Genomic DNA, 21,884 nt, shown 5'->3' with positions numbered 1-21,884 from the left:
TGTCTTTTTGACCAGAGGTCATTGCTGTGTAAACACAGGCTACAGGAAATTGTCGTGTTTTCCTAAAGCTGATGATGTGTGCTTGTTGCCTTCGTGTCCAGGAAGAAGCTGCCGAGGAGGTTTCTCGCCAAATTGCTGGGAAGTGTGACTCTCCCACCAGACCAGGTTTGGCAATGTTTCTGTTATGCACAGTTGCTTCACTCGTACATCATGAACTAAGGAGCTCCATGAGTTTCTTTATGGCGTTGTTGCACCATGGGTTCCTGTCCACAGATGTTGTTTTGACAAATGCTTGACAAAACTAAGCTGCCCCACATGACAGGCTGAAGAGCACACTTGATTTTAAAGCACCAATCTCAACTGCGCCGTGAGGATGTCTTGTCAATACATATCTATATTGGTATTGAAGTAAGCAGACTGCTGCCCTGTGTATCCTAAATATACAAGTAATAAAAACATTTTAAAATATGCAAAAGGATGTGGTGATGTCACTCCAAAAAGTACGTAAACAAGGTAGGGAGGGTCACAATAAATGATCATGTGAAACCATCCCTACATCTTTCTTTGAATAATGGATGTCTCACTACAGAAGAAACTAAGTGTGTGTGTGTGTGTGTGTGTGTGTGTGTGTGTGTGTGTGTGTGTGTGTGTGTGTGTGTGTGTGTGTGTGTGCATGTGTGCGTGTGTGCATGTGGGAGATGTGGGGGTTGGGGGAGGGTTTGCTATCTCCATATGTGGGTTTCAGAAGGTGCAATGGAGCCTTCCCAGGTCTCAAAGTATCCACCATCGTGTGTGTTTGTGTTTGTATATGTATAAGTGTGTGTGTGTGCGTGTTTGCACACACACACACACACACACACACACACACACACACACACACACACACACACACACACACAGTGTCTTGTGTTGGGAGACATCCATTATTCAAACAAAGACGTAGGGATGGTTTCACATGATCATTTATTATGAGATTCTCTGCATTGTTTACCTACTTTATGGAGTAACATCGCCACATCATTTTGAATTTAAAAAAATGTTTATATTACGTGTTTCTTTACTTTTTTTCAGAAATGTGTTTATATGCTGGAGGATTTCATTGGTATTCCAAGGAATTTTTTTTATTGTTAGGATCTGTATTGTATTAAACACAAGCAATCCCGTCCCTTTTCGGGTGGAATGATATGGGTTCACAAGGGGAATTTGAAGTGGAGTACAATCTTTGCTGAAGCTAACTTAGTAACTAAACGTATGGCAATGTATGCGTAATGGCAATTTCTGGTTCTAAAGTGTTTTGCCACGACTATGTGATAAGAGCGCCCTTATTAACTGTGTTCTACTACTGATTTACAAATGTTGTGGTATAAACTTCATAGACGTGTTCACATTGTAATGGTACTGTACGTACTTTAGAGACAATCTCACATTCTAAATAGTACATACTTTATAGAAATATGTGTGTTGTTGCTGTCCCGTGCCTGCCTTGCATGAACATGGCAGTGGCACGGAGACAGCCGATTGACCTCCCGGGAGTGACCCAGACTACATAGGGTAGGAGGTCTACCGAATACCTGATAAAATCCCATCGTTAACCTCACCCATATTGGTCTAATTAGCCCTTGGGCAAATGTGACTGGCGGTTCTGCCCCCATCAGGTTGATTGACAGTCGTAGTCCCGCCCACCCCTCTGTTCCCTTCCTATTCCTTTTTGAAGAAATGCAGTTTTGCATACTTTTCGTGGAATCCTTTGAAGATATTAAAATTTCCATCAGTTTGCACTTTCTCACTATAAAATGCAGTAGATTTGTGTTTAAACCATGTTCGTAGCTTCGACCAATTTTGAGTTAGTCCGTCAGAAAAGTTGTATTGTAGGTAATTTATGGGTTTCTCTGTTTTATCTTGGTCGATTTTTGAGGATTTATGTTGTATTGAGCCAATGGAGTGTCTGGGCCATTCCGACATAAGAAGTCTATCAACTTCTTGATAAAAGCCTGTTGATAGATTTCATTATCCGTGGAATTGTTTTTATTTAGTTGAGCCTCGTAATTTGTTTAGTAACTACTTTAGTTCATGCAGGACTTTGAACATTTATTAAATATAGGAAATAATTAATACTGTGCATGAGTAAACAGGATTGTTGCTGGACATCCTGGGTATGTGATTCTCTAAAAAAAAAAAAAAAAAATATTCTCACCTCTGCAACGTTATTTCAAATCAAAGTTATTAACCTCAATTCTTTCAAAATAATCTTGTCCACCTTGCAAAATTTTCATGACGATGCAATTATTGATGGATGTACAGTTGTACACCTCTATTTATCCCCTGCTCCCTGCCTATAATAATAATAATAATAATAATTCATTTATTTTGTATAGCGCTTTTCCAGAAGCCCAAAGGCGCTACATTTTGTATGGCTAATGGAGGAGATTGCATAAACATGACATGCAGGACAAGGACTTCTTCTTTATTTGGGCCTAATTGTACGTAGCTGCTGCTGCTCCCCGCCTTTTTAGTCAGGTTCACTATGTTTTTTCGTTCAAAATCATGGTAGATTAGCAAACCTATACATTTTTGGAAACGTTATTACATGGAAAATCTGAAAATCAATGTTTACATTTGCCAATTCCGACCAATTCGATTCGACCAATTCGACCAATTCGACCAATCGACCAATTCCATTCGACCAATCGCTTCGATCGACCATTCGACCAATTCGATTTGCCAATCAATTTGACCGACCTTTGCTTGTGTGGAACGGACTGTGAAAACGATGCGGACTATATTGTCGGATACGACACACAGGACAGTGATGACGAACTCTAAATGGCATATTCTGTAATCGTGTATGTTTGATGCCATTGACTGCCTGTGTATATTTTGTCATTGACTGCCTGTGTAGATGTGAAGTTATACTGACTGCATGTGTATATATGATTTTGCTGACTGCCTGTGTATGTTTGGTGATATGAATTATTGTGACACATTTTGATGTTATTAACTGCCTGTACAAAATGATAACATGTATTTGATTATGCAACTTATCGCGAATATAAAGACAGTATTTTGCAATTCAAAACCTTTGATTCGTGTCTTACCATTCCCCATAGCACTAATTTGATACTTTCATTGGATTCCTTGTCCCTGAAAATATAGGTTTAGTATATTTTGAAAAGTTTTTAGGGTAATTAGAGGCAGAAATAGAACAAAATATGTATTGTACAGTGGCCATTTTGAAAATCCAAAATGGCCGCTATACAGGTATCTCTCCAAATGTAAACATTGATTTTTAGTTTCCTTATGCTATAACCTTTCCAAAAATGTATAGGTTTGCTAATCTACCATGATTTTGAACGAAATATAATTTATTGACATAGTGAACCTGACTATTTGTACAACAAGTGGGTCGTTGGTCCATTGGACCGAACTTTCATTGGTCTTCACATCCTTGTAGCATACCTGCCTGCTGCACTGCTTAAGCATTATGTTGCCTTGCACCAAGCCCAGATGTGTTTGGGCCCGAGCGAAAATTATACGCTCGTTATTATTATTGCCAATGATGCTAATGTTATTATTGTTGCTAATATTATTAATGCTAATTAATTTATGCTTTGTTATAATGCATTGTTTTTGCTGTTTGTTTTGTTATTTGAATGCCATACCATGGAAGGACCTATAAAACTGCTGTATACATCTTAATATGGCATGCGTTTAAATCATGGGAATTCTTCCGGATAATTTGTAGTTAATTAGCCTAATCAACTCAGGAGATCATAACGATCATTTTGGTATATAACACTCCACATGAGGAAGCTCCAGTAGAACCCCAAGAAAACATGCCACACACACACACACACACACACACACACACACACACACACACACACACACACACACACACACACACACACACACACACCTCATCCATTTATAGCAGATACTCCTCCACTGCCCTTAATCCTTACCTAACTCCCACTGTCCTCTATCCCTAGATAACTTGGCAAAGGACATTGGGAGATATCAGTGGACGTTAACATGAATGGCAAGGGCATTGGCAACTATGAACAAATCCACAGTATATGGAATGTGAAGCTAGAATCCCCAGCATCATGACCTACCTATGTGCTCAGTTGGAATGGCCCACTTGCCAATCTTTGTTCCTTTATTGGATGAATGCATCCTGCTTTTATAGTGGTTCTTGAAATAACACAACAACAGCAGGTGGTAAAAGATGATCAGACACAAAGTGGGGCAAAGGGGAAATGGTAGGGTGAGAACATATAGATGCACCGCAACACGAGGCGAGGAGTAGCAGGTGAAAGTGTATCAATCTCAGTGGTTGAGGTAAAGCTCAGAGGTAGAAATTGGAGAAAACATAAAGTTATGGTGACCAGCAGGTCATCTAAATGTGGTGGATTCTAAATGTGTCATGTGTCATCTAAAATCTAAATGTCTCATCCAATTCCAGAATCCCAAGTGTATTTGATTTTTGTGCATGGCTTGCCAGTTGACTGTGTTGAGCAAGACTAATTGCTTGACACACGCAGTTCATCTTCCTACACAGACCAGAATTTAGCAAAAAAAAGTTTTTTTCTGAAATAACATCAGCATGCTCCAGTAATCGACCCTTGCCACTTATGCCAGGTACATTTGCTTTGAGGAGCTATGTTCTTGGGGCCACAAGTGGCTCCATGGATGCTTTTTATGGAATTGTAATATTGTAAGCCTTCATTTTCTTTGACATTGTAACAAGATCAGCTTGTAGCAGATCTATCAGATCATTTTACAGGCTTGCATGATGACAAGTTCTTGTTATACTGCAAAATAGTTGGAAGGTTGGAGGCCGGCACAGTATAGCAGCTCAAATATATACAAGTATATATGATCTTGCACAGAACAAAATGGGAGGACAGAACAGTTTTGTAAATGTGGGAAATCTATCGTCATACTGAAATATGCAATTTGGTGTCTGTCTATCTGTCTGTCTGACTGTTGATTGTCATACATTCAGTCGTTACTTATCCAATGCCAACCAAACTTGACAGGTGGCTTAAGGGTCACACGATGGAGGTTGGAGTGACTTGATTTGCCACCATCCCCAGTGGGGGGTTGTCCATCTTGGGTGAAATCCATGTTAAGGTGTATATCTGTGTTAAGCTAGCTAATTGTGGCTTTTTTCCAAGGCCACTTCTAATAACATAAGTAATAACACCAATGATAATAACATGATATTAATGTTATTACAAAACAATATTAAGACGAGTAATATCCTCCCTCCCCAAAGGGTTTTTCCTCCTTGAACAAACCCGAGTTAACATTTATAAATACTTTATCATGCCGTTTCATGGTGCACCCCAAAAATATTACAAACCGCAAACATATGTTTACCTTTTGAAACAGTCGCCCCTGTTATTTAACACTAAACTGAAAAGGAGGAAACTCGTGGATCTTTAGTTACCAAGCAACTTTCTATCGCTTGCCAAGTCACTCATTCCTTATCAGTAGTTTTGAATGGAGTGCTTGCTTGAATGTGTAAGCCACTTGGCGAGGCTCTACAATAAACTTGGTAACTTAACACACCCCCGGTGTTCTTGAGGCCCGAGCTTAGATGTACTGTAATCTATATACCCCAGGAAATAACATGACCCTTCCTGCCGCTCCCATGTGGATTGGGTGTACTATTACTATAAAAGTGAAATTGTAGACTTATTACTCGCAAAAATTGAAGATTTCTCAAGTACTGTATATTGGTTGGTCGTGTGCGTTATTCTGTCTGTTTGTACTTTCAAAATTAAAGATTTGCAAGTGCATTGGTTGGTCGACTTTATTACTTGCAAAATTGCTCACCCACAGGTCACAATTCCAAACCGATCGTCATGAAACTTTATCAAATTGTAGAGGTAGTCTATTGATTTTTAGGTCAATAGTCAAAGGTCATCTTCAGGGCAGATTTTAAAAATCGTCATTTTTCATCCGATTGACTTGAAAGTTGAATGACATTTTCATGTTGTCACTGAATTAGGAAAGCAATTATTTTTGAGGTTAAAAGGTCAAAGGTCAACTCAAAGTCAAACTTCTAAATTACTCAACTTTCATCCTATTAACTTGAAAGTCAAACAGCAATTATATAATGCACCACTGAATTGGGAAAGAAACTATTTTTGACGTCAAAATGTCAAAGGTGAATTCAAGGTCAAACTTCTAAAATCATCAATTTACATCTGAAAAATCATCAATTTTCATCTGATTGACCTGAGCTTTGATCGAGATTGTCAATTTAAATCTTAATGAAATGGAAAATTTGATGTATCCACGACAACTTTTTATTTTGGAGTGGAGGGGGTGGATCTCGCAAGTATCGTGGTCTGCATGACGTCTTTCTTGTTTGTCTGTCTGTTTGTATGTGAAGCGCCTACAGGCTACATTTTTACTACAATCTTCATGGAACATCACAACCTGGTAGAGTTGGTCATAACCAAGAAGATTATTGTTTTTGAGGTCAAAAGGTCAAAATACGCCAAAGATCAACAACTGTGTCAAATTAATAAAATCCTCAACTTTCATCCAATTGACTTGAAATTTTAAGAGTATTTGCATAACAGATCACTGAATTCAACCACCAATTAGTTTGAGGTCAATGTAGGCCAAAAGGTCAACAGAGGCCATATTTCTAAAATTGTCAATTTTCACTCAATTGACTTGAAATTTGAACAGACTTTGCATATCAGCTCACTTAATTCAATCATTCATTTTAAATGGAGGTTAAAACCAAAGTAAACTAGAACGGCACTCGGTAGAGCGCATACCTCCGCCAGGCTGACCAGTTTACCTTTTGTATCCCACTGATAGGCCGGATCTGTATTCGGACCTGAACCAAAATCTAATCGGCTTGTTATTGTCGCCTAACAAACTCATCTACCAAGTTTAGTCATAACTCGTGCATAACGTTTTAAAATATCTTGTTATATATCGCTTTTCGCCCGATCTCTCAATGGTGAAGAATCACTTAAAAATAAAATAATTCTCATATCTGAATCCATATTCAGATCTTCACCAAAATCGAGTAGATTCGATCCTATGACACACCGAATCTGTCCACCAAGATTCGTTCAAATCCGTCCATAACTTTTTGCGATATCCTGCTATGTATCGGTTTTAGCCCTATCACTCATTGGTGAAGTTTATATTTCATTTCAAAGTTTTTAAAATTAAAAATTTAATTTTAAAGTTCAAATTAAAAAATTTCACTTGCCGGATCCGGATCTGGATCTTCACCAAAATTGAACCAATTCTTCCTTGTAACAAACCCAACCTCGCTGCCAAATTTCGTCCGAATCCGTCCACAACTTTTTGAGATATCCTGGTCACAAACAATCAGACAGACAAACAGACAGACAGGGGTGAAAACATAACTTCCATCCACCTGCGCTGGCGGAGGTAACAAAACTGAGCTTTGCAGCGAAGTGGAAGTGATTTTTTTTCTTTCTTGCACCATAGCAGCAAGGTTGGCTGATGAAACTGGGTGGCAGGATGGCCTAGATTCTAGAGGTACGTACACTCTCCTGTTAGCTGTCTATCCTGGGTTTGAATCTCGGACAAGCTATAAATTGTCATTTCAGGCTTTCACAGGCAGGGTGTGTGCCGTCATTATACTGGGCGTCCCATCTGCGGGCATTAGTTGGTGGACATCAAAGATCCTACGGTGTCCTTCGCAAAGAGTAGACAAGCTATCGCCGGCACCGTGAACAAATTACAAATTCCTGCCATAACCTTAGTCGAAAGTCAGGCCTGGCCAGCCAGTTCATATAAGACTTGAGCCAAACTTCTCCCCAGCCAACCCTGCAGGAACGTGGGAATAATTCTGGGCGTTATGAATAATAACAATAATAGCTTGGCGGATGAAAGTGATGTTAGCTGACCTCCAAGCAGATGAAAGATGACCTTGTGTAAATGATTATGTGAATAAAGCAGAATGTTTGTGAAGTACAACATGCTGTCTTTTGATTAAATCTGTCAGTAAAGTGACGAGTGAAAATGCCTAGTACTGTATTTGAAAAAATATTTTCAAGCGTTTGTTTGTTTTTTGTGTGTTTGTTTGTGCGTTTGTACGTTACTCTTTCATGTCTGAACCGTACCACCCAGAGGCACCAACTTTCTGGTGTCGGCACTTCCGAATATGGGCAGGTTTTAAACGACCACATGCTGGCCTTGATGTCCGTTTTGAGGCTAAAGACCACTATAAAGTGCATATTGGGATGAGGGGCCAGGCAGTACTGCCACCGGCCCATAAGCCCAACGGTAACCGCTATGAGTCCAATTACTCCATAGATTTTCAATGTCCAACACGTCCTGAACCCCCATCGGGAAAAGCTCAACCACTTCCCACTCTCCCTCCAACCCCGTCCCCTACCCCTGGGCAGTGCCGGGTAGCACCTGCCAGTATTCTATAAAGTAATCCTTTTTTCCAATTGTCTAAATTCCTGTAAATTTTCCTGTCAGCCATTGTTGGGGAAGTATTGAGATGTAGAGGTGATGTACCTTTATTGTAGAGGTAGTCACAACTAGCCAATTTGTTATTGGGGTAGGAGGAGTCGTGGTGGATGTAGAAAAACAACTGATGTTGTACGAACACAATGAGTTTGACGAGCAGTAATTCATTGCTTTGGGAAAATACTTTTTTATGAAGTATTTGTAAATATTATCATATTGCTTTGGCACGTTCATGACAAGTCGTCAAACATTTCTAGACTATAACCAATCCTGGAAAGGTCACCAGTCCACTGCAGGATACGTGACTGAGGGTGGTGGTAATTTATAATTGGTCCAGGCCGCAGCCGATAACTCACCACCTCTTCGTACAAGGTATCGTGTGATGTTTAACATCCCCCAACGATCAGTGTTGACAGATGGATCCTCCGGCTTAACGTTCTTCCGAGGGACGGCACACACATCAATGCCCTGCTCTTCCTGCGAAACGTTGCAGCAAAACAAGGCCAAGATTCCATCCCAGGAGAGACAGCCCAGAAGCCAGTGTGTATAACCCCTTAAGCTAACCTGGCAACCATTTCTAAATCGACCTTTTTTTGTTTTGTTTGTTTGAGATGACAAATGTCAGGCTGCCTTTGCCCACGTCAAAGCAATATTAATGAGCTCTCCTGTCCTAGCAGCCCCGGATTTTCAAGCACCTTTCAAGTTGGCCATTGATGCAAGTGATGTAGGGGCTGGGGCAGTTCTACTGCTGGGGCAGTAGGGGCTGTAGGGGCTGTTAAATCGCTCTTGCAGGGAAAATGGCCTTAAAATGCCTGTTGTTGTTGTTGTTGTTGTTGCAGGGCTCCGCTGTGCCTTTGATCGTGGAAAGGGTGTTTATTGGACTTCTGAAGCCCAGGTGGCCTTTTTTTTGTTTGTAAGGAAATGCAACAGCAGGGGGCAGCAGATCCTAAGACTATGAAATCCAATGACCAGTTTGAGAAGGCAATGCAGATGCTCCAAATTGTTTTTGCTCTATGTTCTAAAGCGTTATGGGTGAGATCAAGAGGCAAATTTTGGTGATTATATTTCAGGTACTATTCTGAAAGTGACCACATATTTTGCCAAAATGTTCTTTAGAAGAAGGAGATATTTATATTTATTTGTTTTCCTGGTGATGAGGTTCTGAGGATCTCTGTGCCAAAAAAAGTTTCTCACTAATTGGCCTATTTTTCTTTTTTTGTTTTTCCATATTTGTCGACTGTTGACGTAATGTCTCCCGTGATTCAGGAAAGGCTAATAAACAGTGACTTCTGCTTTCCTGGGGTGTCGATTTTGTGTTGACAGGTGAGCCAATTATAGTTACTTTGATCCATCATCTGAGCGACCGTACAATTTGCGAATCGTGGAAGATAAGCAAAAAACTGAAGGATTACGGGACTCGCAGGACAATGTGGGGAGACTTGAGGACTGAGCATTGTGAAAGCTAGTGGGAATGCAGGTACTCTGGCTCAAGAAAAAGAAAGAAAAAACTGTGAAAAATTCCATTACAATGTTTGTTTTTATTTCATAGACTTCCTCGCCCACCATATCCTCACCCAAACACCATTTCCTTAGCCGACCATTGTGTGCTAATGCTGCAGTGGAAGCACAAACGTATACAGTTCCCAAATCTCCCGTAGAGGAAACATGGGTTTTCCTGCCTGCATAGTTGGAAGAGTAGAGGGTTGTCTGAAGTGGTGGTGGGCAGTCTGTGTACCCGAGCCAAAATTTTATTCGCTCATTAACACCTCCTCTACATATATCCTATTCGTGAAAGGCCAGTTTGGAGAGACCCCTGTCGTGACACAGTTCTAGGTTTTGTGGCTGCATTGTGCTCAAGTGTTTGGCACCATTTCAGGTACAGTTTTTACTTCAGGTGCAGTATTGCTGATTTGTACTCTTCTTCTTGATGTGTTTGTCATACACCATGAGAGATCCCTTGCTTTTTTATTTTTTATTTTAATTTCCTCATCTTGTGATCACTTACATCCCAAATGATCATTATACCATGTTGGGTGCACATCCATTCTGAGACATTTCTGAATCTGCATGACAGCTCGTGATTCATTCTGGAACTGCAGCTGCAGAGTGTAAGCACCATATCAAGTTTACTTGTTTGCCTGAACAGTTGACATGTTAAGTTGTCCAATGAGGCCTTTGTTTTTTTAACTCAACTGGTCTACCGTCCAGTTGAGTTAAGTCCAGTTGAGTTCATCACATACTGAACCCTCTGGCGTCCGTCGTCTGTCGTCGTCGTCTGTCGTTCGTTAACTTTTCGACGTTAACACTCCAGCGTCCACAAATATCAACCGATTCTGATCAAACTTGACATGCAGCATCCTTACCCCAAGTACCAGGATGGTATTACATTTCAGCCCGATTCGTTGAAAAATGGTGGACGTAGGCGACCATTTTGTTTTGGTCATGAAAACGACGTTAACACTCTAGCGTCCACAAATATTAACAGATTTTGATCAAATTTAGAATGTTTAACCCTTACCACACAAGGTAGGTTGCTATTGCATTCCAACCCGATCCGTCACAAAATGGCCGCCATATTGTTTTCAGCTCCGAAACGACGTTAAGACTTTAACGTCCACAAATATTTATGGATTTTGATCAAACTTGGTGTGTGAGACTCTTACCACACAAGGTAGGTTGCTATCAAATGTCAACCCGATCTCTCACAAAATGACCGCCAGAGGCCGGCATATTTTTTCAGCTCTGAAACGACGTTAACAATCTAGTGTCCACATATATTGACGAATTTTCATCAAACTTGGCATGTGAGACCCGACCTACTTTAAAGTTGTCCAGTCAGTTCAGTTGAGTTCTGCTTCCCTGGAAGCTCTAGTTTATTTTTGCAATTCCACTTTTATCTGAAAGGCCTCACGTAAACGTGGGGATCGTACAAAACCACACTCGGTGTTGTAATGATTAGTGTCTGCTCTGAATCTGGGAGTTTAGCGGTTCACACCTGACCCCAACCAAATCATACCAAAGACTTTAAAAATGGTGCGTGCTGTTTTCCTGATCCCGCCCAGCACTTAAAAGGATAGAGCACTTGGACTTGCGCATGCGCAGGATTGGAGGTCACGTTTCTTTCGAGGCTGTCCATGCGCTCACGCTTTTGAAGTTAAGTAATTTTTTCACAGTTGTGTTTTTGTCTTGGCTGTATCTGTCTTTCGGTGTGTGTACTTGTGGTGTGTCTTTGGTAAGATTCTCGGTGTTGATTTTTCGTACCTGCATACAAAATCGTCGGTTAATTCGTGTCGCGTATTCTGAGGCCTAGTAGGTTTCCGTGTCCAACATTGGGGCCTTGATTTTCTCTCAGCGGTTCGTCGATTGCGTTGCAATTACTTTCGTTGCCTGTTTTTTGTCCCAGTCTTTCACCCCATACTTCCTTGTTTAAAATCTCAACTCAGAAAAAAAAAAAACCCCAAAAAATATTTTCCTTCTCTGCTCTAATTCGTTTATTCGTTGTTCTTATTTGTTCGTTCGTTCTTCGTCCACGTTGTTCGTGATCACGTGATCACGTGATCACGTTCTTAAAAATGTTTAAACTTTCCCCTGAAGAACTGTATTCTGTCATATATTATAACACCTTTTTCTTCTTCCTCTATAAAAGGATGCTTTCGACTTACTCACCAAATCTATTCATTCCAAAAAAAAATTCCATCTCTTACAGTGCCTCTTTCATACATTCTCTAAACTCTCCAGCACTCCACCCCTCCTTCAGCGTCCTCAAACGTATTTTTGACTCGAAGGTCTCAAGAAACTCTTTTTGCAATAAATGTTTGTTTCCCATTAATCGTACACTTTTCAAAATCCAATCTCACCCCTTCCCTCCAAAACTTCCCCATCACCCCTTCCCTCCAAAACTTCCCCATCACCCGTCCCCTCCAAATCTACCCCCTTGCCCCTCCCCTCCAAATCTTCCCCATCACCCATCTCTTTCAAATATTCCCCCTTGCCCCTCCCCTCCAAATCTTCCCCGTCACCCATCCCTTTCAAATCCTCCCCCTTGCCCCTCCCCTCCAAATCTTCCCCATCACCCCTTCCCTCCAAAACTTCCCCATCGCCCCTCCCCCCCAAAACTTCCCCATCACCCCTCCCCTCCAAATCTACCCCTTGCCCCTCCCCTCCAAATCTTCCCCATCACCCATCTCTTTCAAATATTCCCCCTTGCCCCTCCCCTCCAAATCTTCCCCATCACCCATCCCTTTCAAATCTTCCCCCTTGCCCCTCCCCTCCAAATCTACCCCCTTGCCCCTCCCCTCCAAATCTTCCCCATCACCCATCTCTTTCAAATCTTCCCCCTTGCCCCTCCCCTCCAAATCTTCCCCATCACCCATCCCTTTCAAATCTTCCCCCTTGCCCCTCCCCTCCAAATCTTCCCCATCACCCATCCCTTTCAAATCTTCCCCCTTTCCCCTTCCCTCCTAAACTCCCCCCACACCCCTCCCCTCTGAGACTCTCCCTGGCTCCTCCCCTCCTAGACTCCTCTCTCACCCCTCCTCCTCAAAGCGTCCTCCCCGCATCTTCCCCCTTCCAACTTTCACCTTAATCTCCCCCAACCTTCTGCCTCGCTCTTCCCCCTCCTCAAATAACACCTCACTGTGCCTCACCCAAGCACCATCAAACCTTTTGTCCGCCCCATTCTTCCCTTTCTCCAAGCTATTCTGAAAGCTCTGACACACCTTCAACAGCTCTCCCTACCTCTTCCTCCTCTTCCACATCTTTCCCTACCCCACCCCCCCCCCCTGTTCTGTATCCGATGCTCCCCCTTCCTCTTCATTAACGGTATGGACCTCAAACATCCGGGGCCGTCGCTCAAACTTGACTGATCTCTCCATACAGGTTGCTTCTGACAAACCAGACGTGATCTGCTCAACAGAAACTTTCCTCCTTCATGATGTCTCTGATTCCTTGGTATCTCTCCCAGGTTACTCCCTCCTCCGGTATGATAGACCTGAGCCTCGTCCTGGGGGTGGGGTTGCTATCTTTATAAAAAACTCTCTTCCTCACTCGCCCCGCACTGCCCTCTCTCCACCTCACCCTCAGGAATACCTTTGGCTACAGCTTCCCCTTCGCTCCCACCTTTTGTTCATATGTATGTTGTACCGTCCACCAAACAGGGATGACTCCATCTACATCTCGCTGTCTGATAATATGGACCAACTTCTATCTACTCATCCCAACTCTCTCTTCCTCATATGTGGTGATTTCAATTGTCACCATGCCAGTTGGCTGGGTGTGGGAACCTCTCTCACCAGCCATGGCTCTTCAGCAAAGGACTTCTGCGACTCACTGGGACTGACATAATCTGTCAATTTCCCGACCTGGATCTCAGTCAACGGAGCATCTTCTCTTCTGGACTTGGTTATGACTAACTTCCCTGAAAATGTCTGCTGCTCTTCTTCTGCTCCAATCGGCTCATCTGATCATGTGCTTGTTAAAGTGGACATCTCTCTGACCATTCTCAGAGAGCCTCCTCAGCGTCGACGAGTCTGGCATTTCACTCAGGCCAACTGGCACGGTCTTCAAGCAGCCATCAATCATCTGGACTGGTCTCCCATCTCTACCGCCTCTGACATCAACTCATCCTGGGAATTCTTCCAAAGAAAATTGCTCTCTCTCATGCACAGATTTATCCCATCTCGTCTTCAGTTGTCATACCCTTTCTCTCATCCATGGTACACGGAATCTTGTGGTGAGGCTGTTGCCCAGAAACAACTTGCTTTCGTCTCCTGGAAAGCAAATCCAACAGAAGGAAATCTCATTTCCTTTCACAAAGCCCGAAACAAGTGTGTGTCCACCCTTAGGAGAGCCAGGAAACAATATCTCTCCGTTCTCAAGACTGAACTCTCTTATCTGTCTCCCTCTTCCAAATCCTGGTGGCGTCTGGTCAAATCTATTTCTGGTGTTTGTTCCCCCTCCATCCCCTCCCTCACCTCAAATGGCTACACGGCTGACTACGCACGTGAAAAAGCTGAATGCCTCAACTCTGTGTTTGCCTCGAAATCTTGTGTCCCAAACCCATCCTTCTCTGTACCCACCGTACGTACCCAGTCATACCCAGCTGCTCCTGGACTCTGTGTCCTTTCCTCCTGACAAGGTGGAAAAGTTTCTGTCAACCCTCGACTCTGATTCTGCAACTGGACCTGATGGCATCAGCCCACGGGTCCTAAAATCCTGTTCTTCCGCTCTTTCACTCCCTCTCTCTGTTCTCTTCACCCTCTCTTTTGCTCAAGGTCATCTTCCATCTGCTTGGAAATCAGCCAACATCACCGCTTTGCACAAAAAAGATGCAAAAACAGATCCTAGCAACTACAGACCAATCAGCCTTCTCCCAATTATCAGCAAAGTCATGGAATCCATCATTGCTTCAGATATGAAATCTTTCCTCTTCTCCAATGGCTTGATCTCTGATCATCAATTTGGTTTCAGACCTGGTCACTCTACTCTGGACATGCTGCTTCTGCTTTCTCAACAATGGATGGAGGTCCTCAATGCCAAACAGGAAATTAGAGCTGTCTCCCTTGACATATCACGTGCCTTCGATACGGTCTGGCACCCCGCTCTGCTCACCAAACCCCTCCTCCTTTGGTATCCATGGAAATCTCCACGCATGGCTGGCGGACTTCCTCTCTAGTCGTAGTCAACGTGTGGCCCTGAATGGGTTTCTCTCATCTCCTCTTCCTGTTCAGGCTGGAGTTCCCCAAGGCAGTGTTCTGGGCCCTGTGCTTTTTCTGGTCTTCATCAATGATCTCTCTGACTCTCTTGAAAATCCTCTCTATCTCTTTGCTGATGACTCTACTCTCTGTCGCTCCATTCCTCATCCCTCAGATCGGCAGTCTGCAGCCTCCTCACTCTCTGCAGACCTGGACGAAATCACAGACTGGGCAAACAAGTGGAACATGTCTCTCAATCCTGACAAATCTCACACTCTTACGATGTCTCTCCGAAAAGACCGACTGGACAACCGTCCCATCCACTTTCTGAATAATCCTCTCCAAGAAGTTCTGTCACTCAAGCTTTTGGGTCTCACTATCTGCCATGATCTTTCCTGGGAAAACCACATTTCAAATCTGGCCTCCAAAGCCAGTCGCCGACTGGGCATCCTCCGTCGTGCGAAGTCCTTCCTTGGCACACCTGAGCTCCTCACCACATGCAAGGCTTTCATCCGCAGCTCAATGGAATACTGCTCTCCCCTCTGGGCTGGTGCTCCTGCCTCACACCTAGCTCGTCTTCACGCTGTTGAAACCAAAGCGTTCAGAATCATTGGAATCTCCCGCGATGAAGCTTTCTCCAAGGGCCTTTCACTCACTCACCGCAGGCAGGTTGGTGGTCTTTCCGTCTCCTACCGACTCCTCTCTGGCCTTGCCCCCCCCCCCCCAGCTCTCTCTGGGCTCTGTCCCCCAAATATTCCTACAGGTCGCACAAGATCTGCTTGCAACCCTCTTATGGTTAAACTGCCAAAATCAAGACTCTCTGCTCACCTTCACTCCTTCATTCCTCTTTTCTCCCACCTCTGGAACAAACTCCCTCACTCTCTTCAATCCTACTCCACCCTCCAGGTCTTTAAAACAGCTGTTCACCACCATCTCTTATCTTCCCCCATCCAAAACCTTGATCTTTTCTACCCCTGCTAATTTCACCCCAAATCCACTTTTTTTAAATACCAACTTCTGTCCTGGAAGTCCTTGGTGTCCTTGTGTTTTATACTTCTCCCACCCCCCCCCCCCCCCTTCCCACGCCTCCTCCCCCCAAGCCCTCAGCCTCCCACACATCTCCCTGCTCTCAAATGTTATGTTTGTGTGCTTCCCCTTCTCTCCCCATCTTGTCTTCCGCTCCCTCTTTTTATATATCTTGTTCGTCTGGTTGATTTGTTTGTGAAATAAATGCTAGCTCTTTCACGAGCCTCGATTCAGTATACAAAAAAACAAAAAAAGCAACAACAAAAAAAACCAACAACAACCATTGTGTAGGCTTTGATGGGCCTAATGGCCTCCTGCGTTGAGGTTTCTTGTGAAGCAACTGTGGTTTGAATTTGGTTTTGAATGTGGAAATGTTGAATGTGGTTTCTAGATTTATTCTTCACATCCTGTAGGCCCTCGTTATTTTGTTTGTATAATTGAAAGAGCGTCGGTATAAATTTGATGGTAAGCTTAGTCCTGTCATTTTTGTGATAATCCCGGTATTTCTAAGTTGTATAATCATTGGCAAAAATGTATGTGTGGACACTTAGGGCTCATTTATTTACATAGGTATGCAATGGAATAAGAGGGCGGGGTGGAGGCGAGGGGTGGGCAGGGTAGGACAATCAAAATGGGGAGAAAAGGAGGGGTTGTAGGCAAGAACACGGAATGGGAGAGCAACATTTGGTGAGGAGACAGGTACAAATTCACTATTCTGCCGTTTTTCGGTCATCTCATCTCCATTCTCAAAGAGATGACATAAAATGGGTCGTGATGTCCGGATGTCTGTGCGTCCTGTTGGCCGTCCGCCCATTAATTTTTTGCTATTTTTGCTACTCCTCCCTTATCACCTGCCTGATTGTTCTGACACTTGACACATTAATACCAGACAGTAGCCCGCACAATCACTCAGGGCTCAATTTTTCGATTTCAGGTCATGGGAGCTCCCATGGGGGGGGGGGGGGGGGGGGGGGTCACCCTGAAACTTCCGATCCCTACTCGTCACTTATTTACCAAGTGATTGCTCTGAAACCTGATAGGGCCCTTCTACTCAATAGTCTGCAGAATCGCTCAGTCTTACATTTTTCTATTTCCTTTCATATCAAGGGCCCTCCTGGAGGCTGGGGGTAGGGGCGGGGTTGAGAGAGGAGGGGGAGAGGATGAGGGGGGCTCCCAGGGGGCCCCCAAAAGCAGCAGAGGTCTGAACTACAACCTTAAGAGATGACCATCAGCCCACTCGGGGCTATTTATTTGCATATCTAATATGTTGATACATTCAATCCATGTAATATGCGGAGCATTCTAATGTGCCCTCTGTTGGTTAACATGCACAGCTGCAGTGACACTTGCTTCATTCAACTTGCTGGACAAAGCGTAGCAATCGCAACAATGATGTGCGCGATCTAGCTTTACGGTTGCCCCCAATTTACAGTTGAACCCAATTTTGCCCATTTTATTTATATATATATATTGTTACGGATCTCGGTTTCGGCACTCCCCTTACCGAGGGGGGTTTAATCCCCTCGTCTTTTAAGCTGGCTGTCCGAGTCCTGGAACTATCTCGCCACTTCCGGTCAGCGCTGAATATGGTAGTAGGCCAATTATTCCTATGACCTAATTACCAGCGCCTTCCGGTAAGCGAGGAAATGAGCCCCGCCCGAGCCGCGACTGTAATGGACACGCTGAGCGAAGCGAGCCACGACTCAGGCCGTTAACAACAGACTAACCCGATTATAAAGCGTTTGGCCAAAATCGTGCCACAGGTACTCAATGGGGAAAAGACTAAAGTGATCGGGGAAGAATGAAACCAAAAGGGTAAGAAATAACAGACATTTATTAATTATTTACAAAACCAAAGAAGAGGATGGACACAAGTAATATACAGAAGAAAAAGCAGATACACAGGGCAAACCTTAAAACAGTCTTAATTATCAACGCCCAGACAGAACAAACACAGACTTACACGAAAGGGGAATAGCAGGCAGAAATCACTGGAAGAAGGAGAAGGTCCAGGTGGGACAACAGGGCTGGAAGGTTCGGCAGGACACAGCAAGGAGGTCCGCTCCAGGTCCACGCTCCGGGCTGGAAGCGAACAGCCAGCCGCAGGTACACATATTCGTTTCACGCGGTAGGGCTTTTTGAAGCAGCTTGTCACAGAGCTCCGCGCAGCTTCGTCCCTCTCTGCCTTCTTCGTCCAACTCTCTTCCAACTCATCCAACCCGTAAAAAGGCTTCGCGCTCCCGCTTATATTGGGCTTGTTGCAAATCAATGCGCGCTTCATGGAGCCACGCCTGCGATGGTACCTCGCCAGCCCTGGTTGGTCGGTAGGGGCTCGCTGACCGCCTTGGGTGGTGCGTCGGCGTGCCATGCCCGTGATCTGGCGGCTCCGCCCCCTTCTTCCTCGGCTGGACCGCATGGCTAATGGCAATCAAACGAGCCAAACCAAGGGGCAGCGAACGCTGCCCGACTGTCACTTTGAAGCGTGGGTGAGGCGATTTGGGGAAATTGAAAGGGTCCTATCTTATTTGATTAATGCAACGCAGATTCAACTATTGGGAACAGGTCCTTAACTGAAACACATAATAATGAGATAACTACGGAGAGGTCCTATGGTTCGCTACGTGTTGTTCATGGACTAACTAGGTTGCGATCTTTAACAAGCCAATTGATGGGAATATTTACAGGGGAACATTTATAAGGGAAACATTTACTAAAATTTACTAGTGAAGGTTCTAAAAACCATAACTATATATATATATATATATATATATATATATATATATATATATATATATATATATATATATATATGTATATATATATATACGTATATGTATATATATATATATATATATATATATATATATATATATATATATATATATATATATATATATATATATATATATATATATATATATATATATATTGTTACGGTCCGCGGATTGGATGTTATTTACCGAGCGGAGGTAACTGCGGCCGAACAGTTGTTCCCCGTTTCTTCCCGACTCACCCGATTCACCCAGACGTTGGCCAAATCGCGCTGTGCCAAATCAATGATAGAAAGGACACGACGACTGGGAAAGATGAAACGACGCAAGGGGGGTACAGTTCTCAAGACCTCCGGAGGAGGGTATAATTACAGTGGTGGAGAAAAGGGGGTAGATTACAAGGCAGAGTGAGGTAAAGACACAGAAGAGATGGGCACTTAAATACAGTCTTATCTATTCCCGGACAGACCACGGACAAACGGACAAGGTAGACTCACACGGGGATTGATGGCAGGAATGGACAGGTAGGTCGCTGGCACAAGGTGCACCTTGGCTCGGGGACAGGATAAAGCACGGTTCAAGATGCAGGGAGGTCTCACAGCGCTCGGAGGTGGTCTTGCTTGCTCCAAGCTCGGCGCGCATCTTCTGACGTCACCTCTCTCTCACTGCGCATGCTCAGCGGGGAGTGACACGCCCTCGGCTGGTTGGTTCCGCCCCAACTGGGGCCGGTCCGCCGCTTCCATTGGGTGCGGGGGTTACCGGGCTCCGCCCTTGACGAGGATCCGACAGGGAGCCCCTGTTTGGTAACCCCGTCGAGCACATGTCCGATGGCGGCTCGTTGGGAAGGCCTGGTGTCCTCCCACCACTCCTACCAAGCCGGAGTGAGGACGCGCACTCCCTGCGCTCGTTGTTGTTGTTGTTGTTGTTGTTGTTGTTGAAGAGAACTGTGAGGAAGAGCTGCGGGGAGGTATTGGGAGGTCCTAAACTTCCTAACGGTGCCATACAATCACATTCTGGTGCAACGAAGGGTCAGAATTAATGGAAACGAATCCTTAACTGACATAGACTAAGAATAACTAGCAAGATGTCCTATCGTTGTCTACCTGAGATGCGGTGGACCTGGATGCGACATTTAATGGGGGAAATAGGGGGAGGTCGGGTCTACAGAGTGTTGTTTACAGAAAATGGGACTAGGGAATGGGGGATTGGGGAGAGTTGGGAAGTATTGAGGAAATAGGGGAATATTTACAAGCGGATATGGATGGATGCAAATCCCATATCCGCAACAATATATATATATATATATATATATATATATATATATATATATATATATATATATATATATACTGAAACGCAAAAGAAACTTACCACCTTTGAAACCTTTAAATATCAACAATAACACTGCGTGTAGTAAATGTGTGAACTTATTTGTGGACAATAGTGTCCTCACTGTCAGACAAAACGGTCACGGATGGTCACTTGAACCTTCAATGGTCACTTCATAGCACAGCTGTTGAACAGCCGTTTTGAATGTCAGTGATTAGCCAAGGGGTACGGGATGATTTTAATGAGCTGCACGTGATGTCTTGATATTGGCTTTAAAAAGGCCAGTGCAAAATGGGCATTTCAATCAACATGCCACGATTGTCAAGGGATCAACGGCAGCGTGCCCTGGGCATGCTGCAAGGTGGACTGAGCTACCGTGAGGTGGCACGTCGCCTTGGCTGTTCACACCAGACGATATCGACCCTGGTGGACAGAGACACCCTCCACAACTCTGCAGATGACAGACCTCGATCAGGGAGGCCAAGAGTCACCACTGCAAGGCAGGACAGGCAGATGGTCCGAAGTCACCTGCGGGATCGATTCCGTCCAGCATCCCGCACTGCGGCAGAAACTCCGGGCGTGCAAACCCACGGACCTCCAATGATACTGCACGAAGACGACTGCATGACTATGGTCTGACTGCCAGAAGACCATACAGAGGCCCCGTGATGACGGCTGCCCATCGCCGCAACCGACAGAGATGGTGCCAGCAGCATCAGCGGTGGACCTTGGCGCAGTGGAACGAGGTCGCTTTCAGCGATGAGTCAAGGTTCTGTGTGGACAGTCCTGATGGGCGTGAGCGTGTCTGGAGAAGAACTGGCGAGCAATATGCCGATTGTTGCGTGCGTCAAGCCAACATGTGGGGTGGCCCAAGTGTGATCGTGTGGGCCGCCATATCAGGCCGGTACAGGACGCCACTGGTGGTTGTGGATGGGAATCTTAACGCCCAGCGGTATGTGGATAACATCCTGCGACTTCATCTGCTGCCATTCCTGCTAGACCACCCAGAACTGAGAACCTTTCAGCATGACAACGCTCGTCCCCATGCTGCTCGCTTTACCACTGCATTTCTCCAAGGCGAGAACATCAACACCATGCAATGGCCTGCGCTCTCCCCTGACCTGAATCCCATAGAGCACCTGTGGGATGAGCTTGGGAGACGCGTAGTTGGCAGGGCCAGGACACGGGCAGAGCTGCTTCAGACATTGAGGACTGAGTGCGACAGAATCCAGCAGCAATCCATCCAAAGACTGGTAGGCAGTATACGCCGACGATGCACTGCCTGTATCCAAAACAATGGTGGCCACACACGCTATTGAAAGGGGACTGACATTGCACCCTGTGCTGTTCTGTACTGTAGAACAAACTGATGAGATGGTGTATCTTGGTCAAAAACTTGACATGTCATCAATAAAATGCCAATGTTTCAATTAGCAATTGTTGGTTTGTTTTATTTTGAACTGTTACAATTTTATTACATTTCAAACTTGCAGCATGCCCAGGGCACGCTGCCGTTGATCCCTTGACAATCGTGGCATGTTGATTGAAATGCCCATTTTGCACTGGCCTTTTTAAAGCC

At 44.3% G+C, this 21,884-nt stretch overlaps 1 protein-coding gene across 19 annotated transcripts in view; it reads left to right on the top strand.

Annotated features, from left to right (window-relative positions):
* Positions 1-21,884, top strand: part of LOC137414453 (growth factor receptor-bound protein 10-like) — a 248,558-nt gene that overhangs the window by 36,433 nt on the left and 190,241 nt on the right. For 17 of the 19 annotated variants that reach the window (XM_078781798.1, XM_078781804.1, XM_078781794.1 and 14 more), the window contains one exon: positions 102-165. In XM_078781798.1, coding sequence (XP_078637924.1) covers positions 102-165 — 64 coding nt within the window. Of the gene's footprint in view, positions 1-101; positions 166-9,326; positions 9,401-21,884 lie in introns of all 19 variants that reach the window. The other 2 variants (XM_078781809.1, XM_078781807.1) reach the window with 1 other exon arrangement.

This window comes from Myxine glutinosa, chromosome 7 (assembly GCF_964187855.1).
Source record: "Myxine glutinosa chromosome 7, kmMyxGlut1.1, whole genome shotgun sequence".
NCBI lineage: Eukaryota > Metazoa > Chordata > Myxini > Myxiniformes > Myxinidae > Myxine > Myxine glutinosa.
Note: the sequence above shows the minus strand (reverse complement) of the source record. Positions and strands in the feature narration are given on the sequence as shown.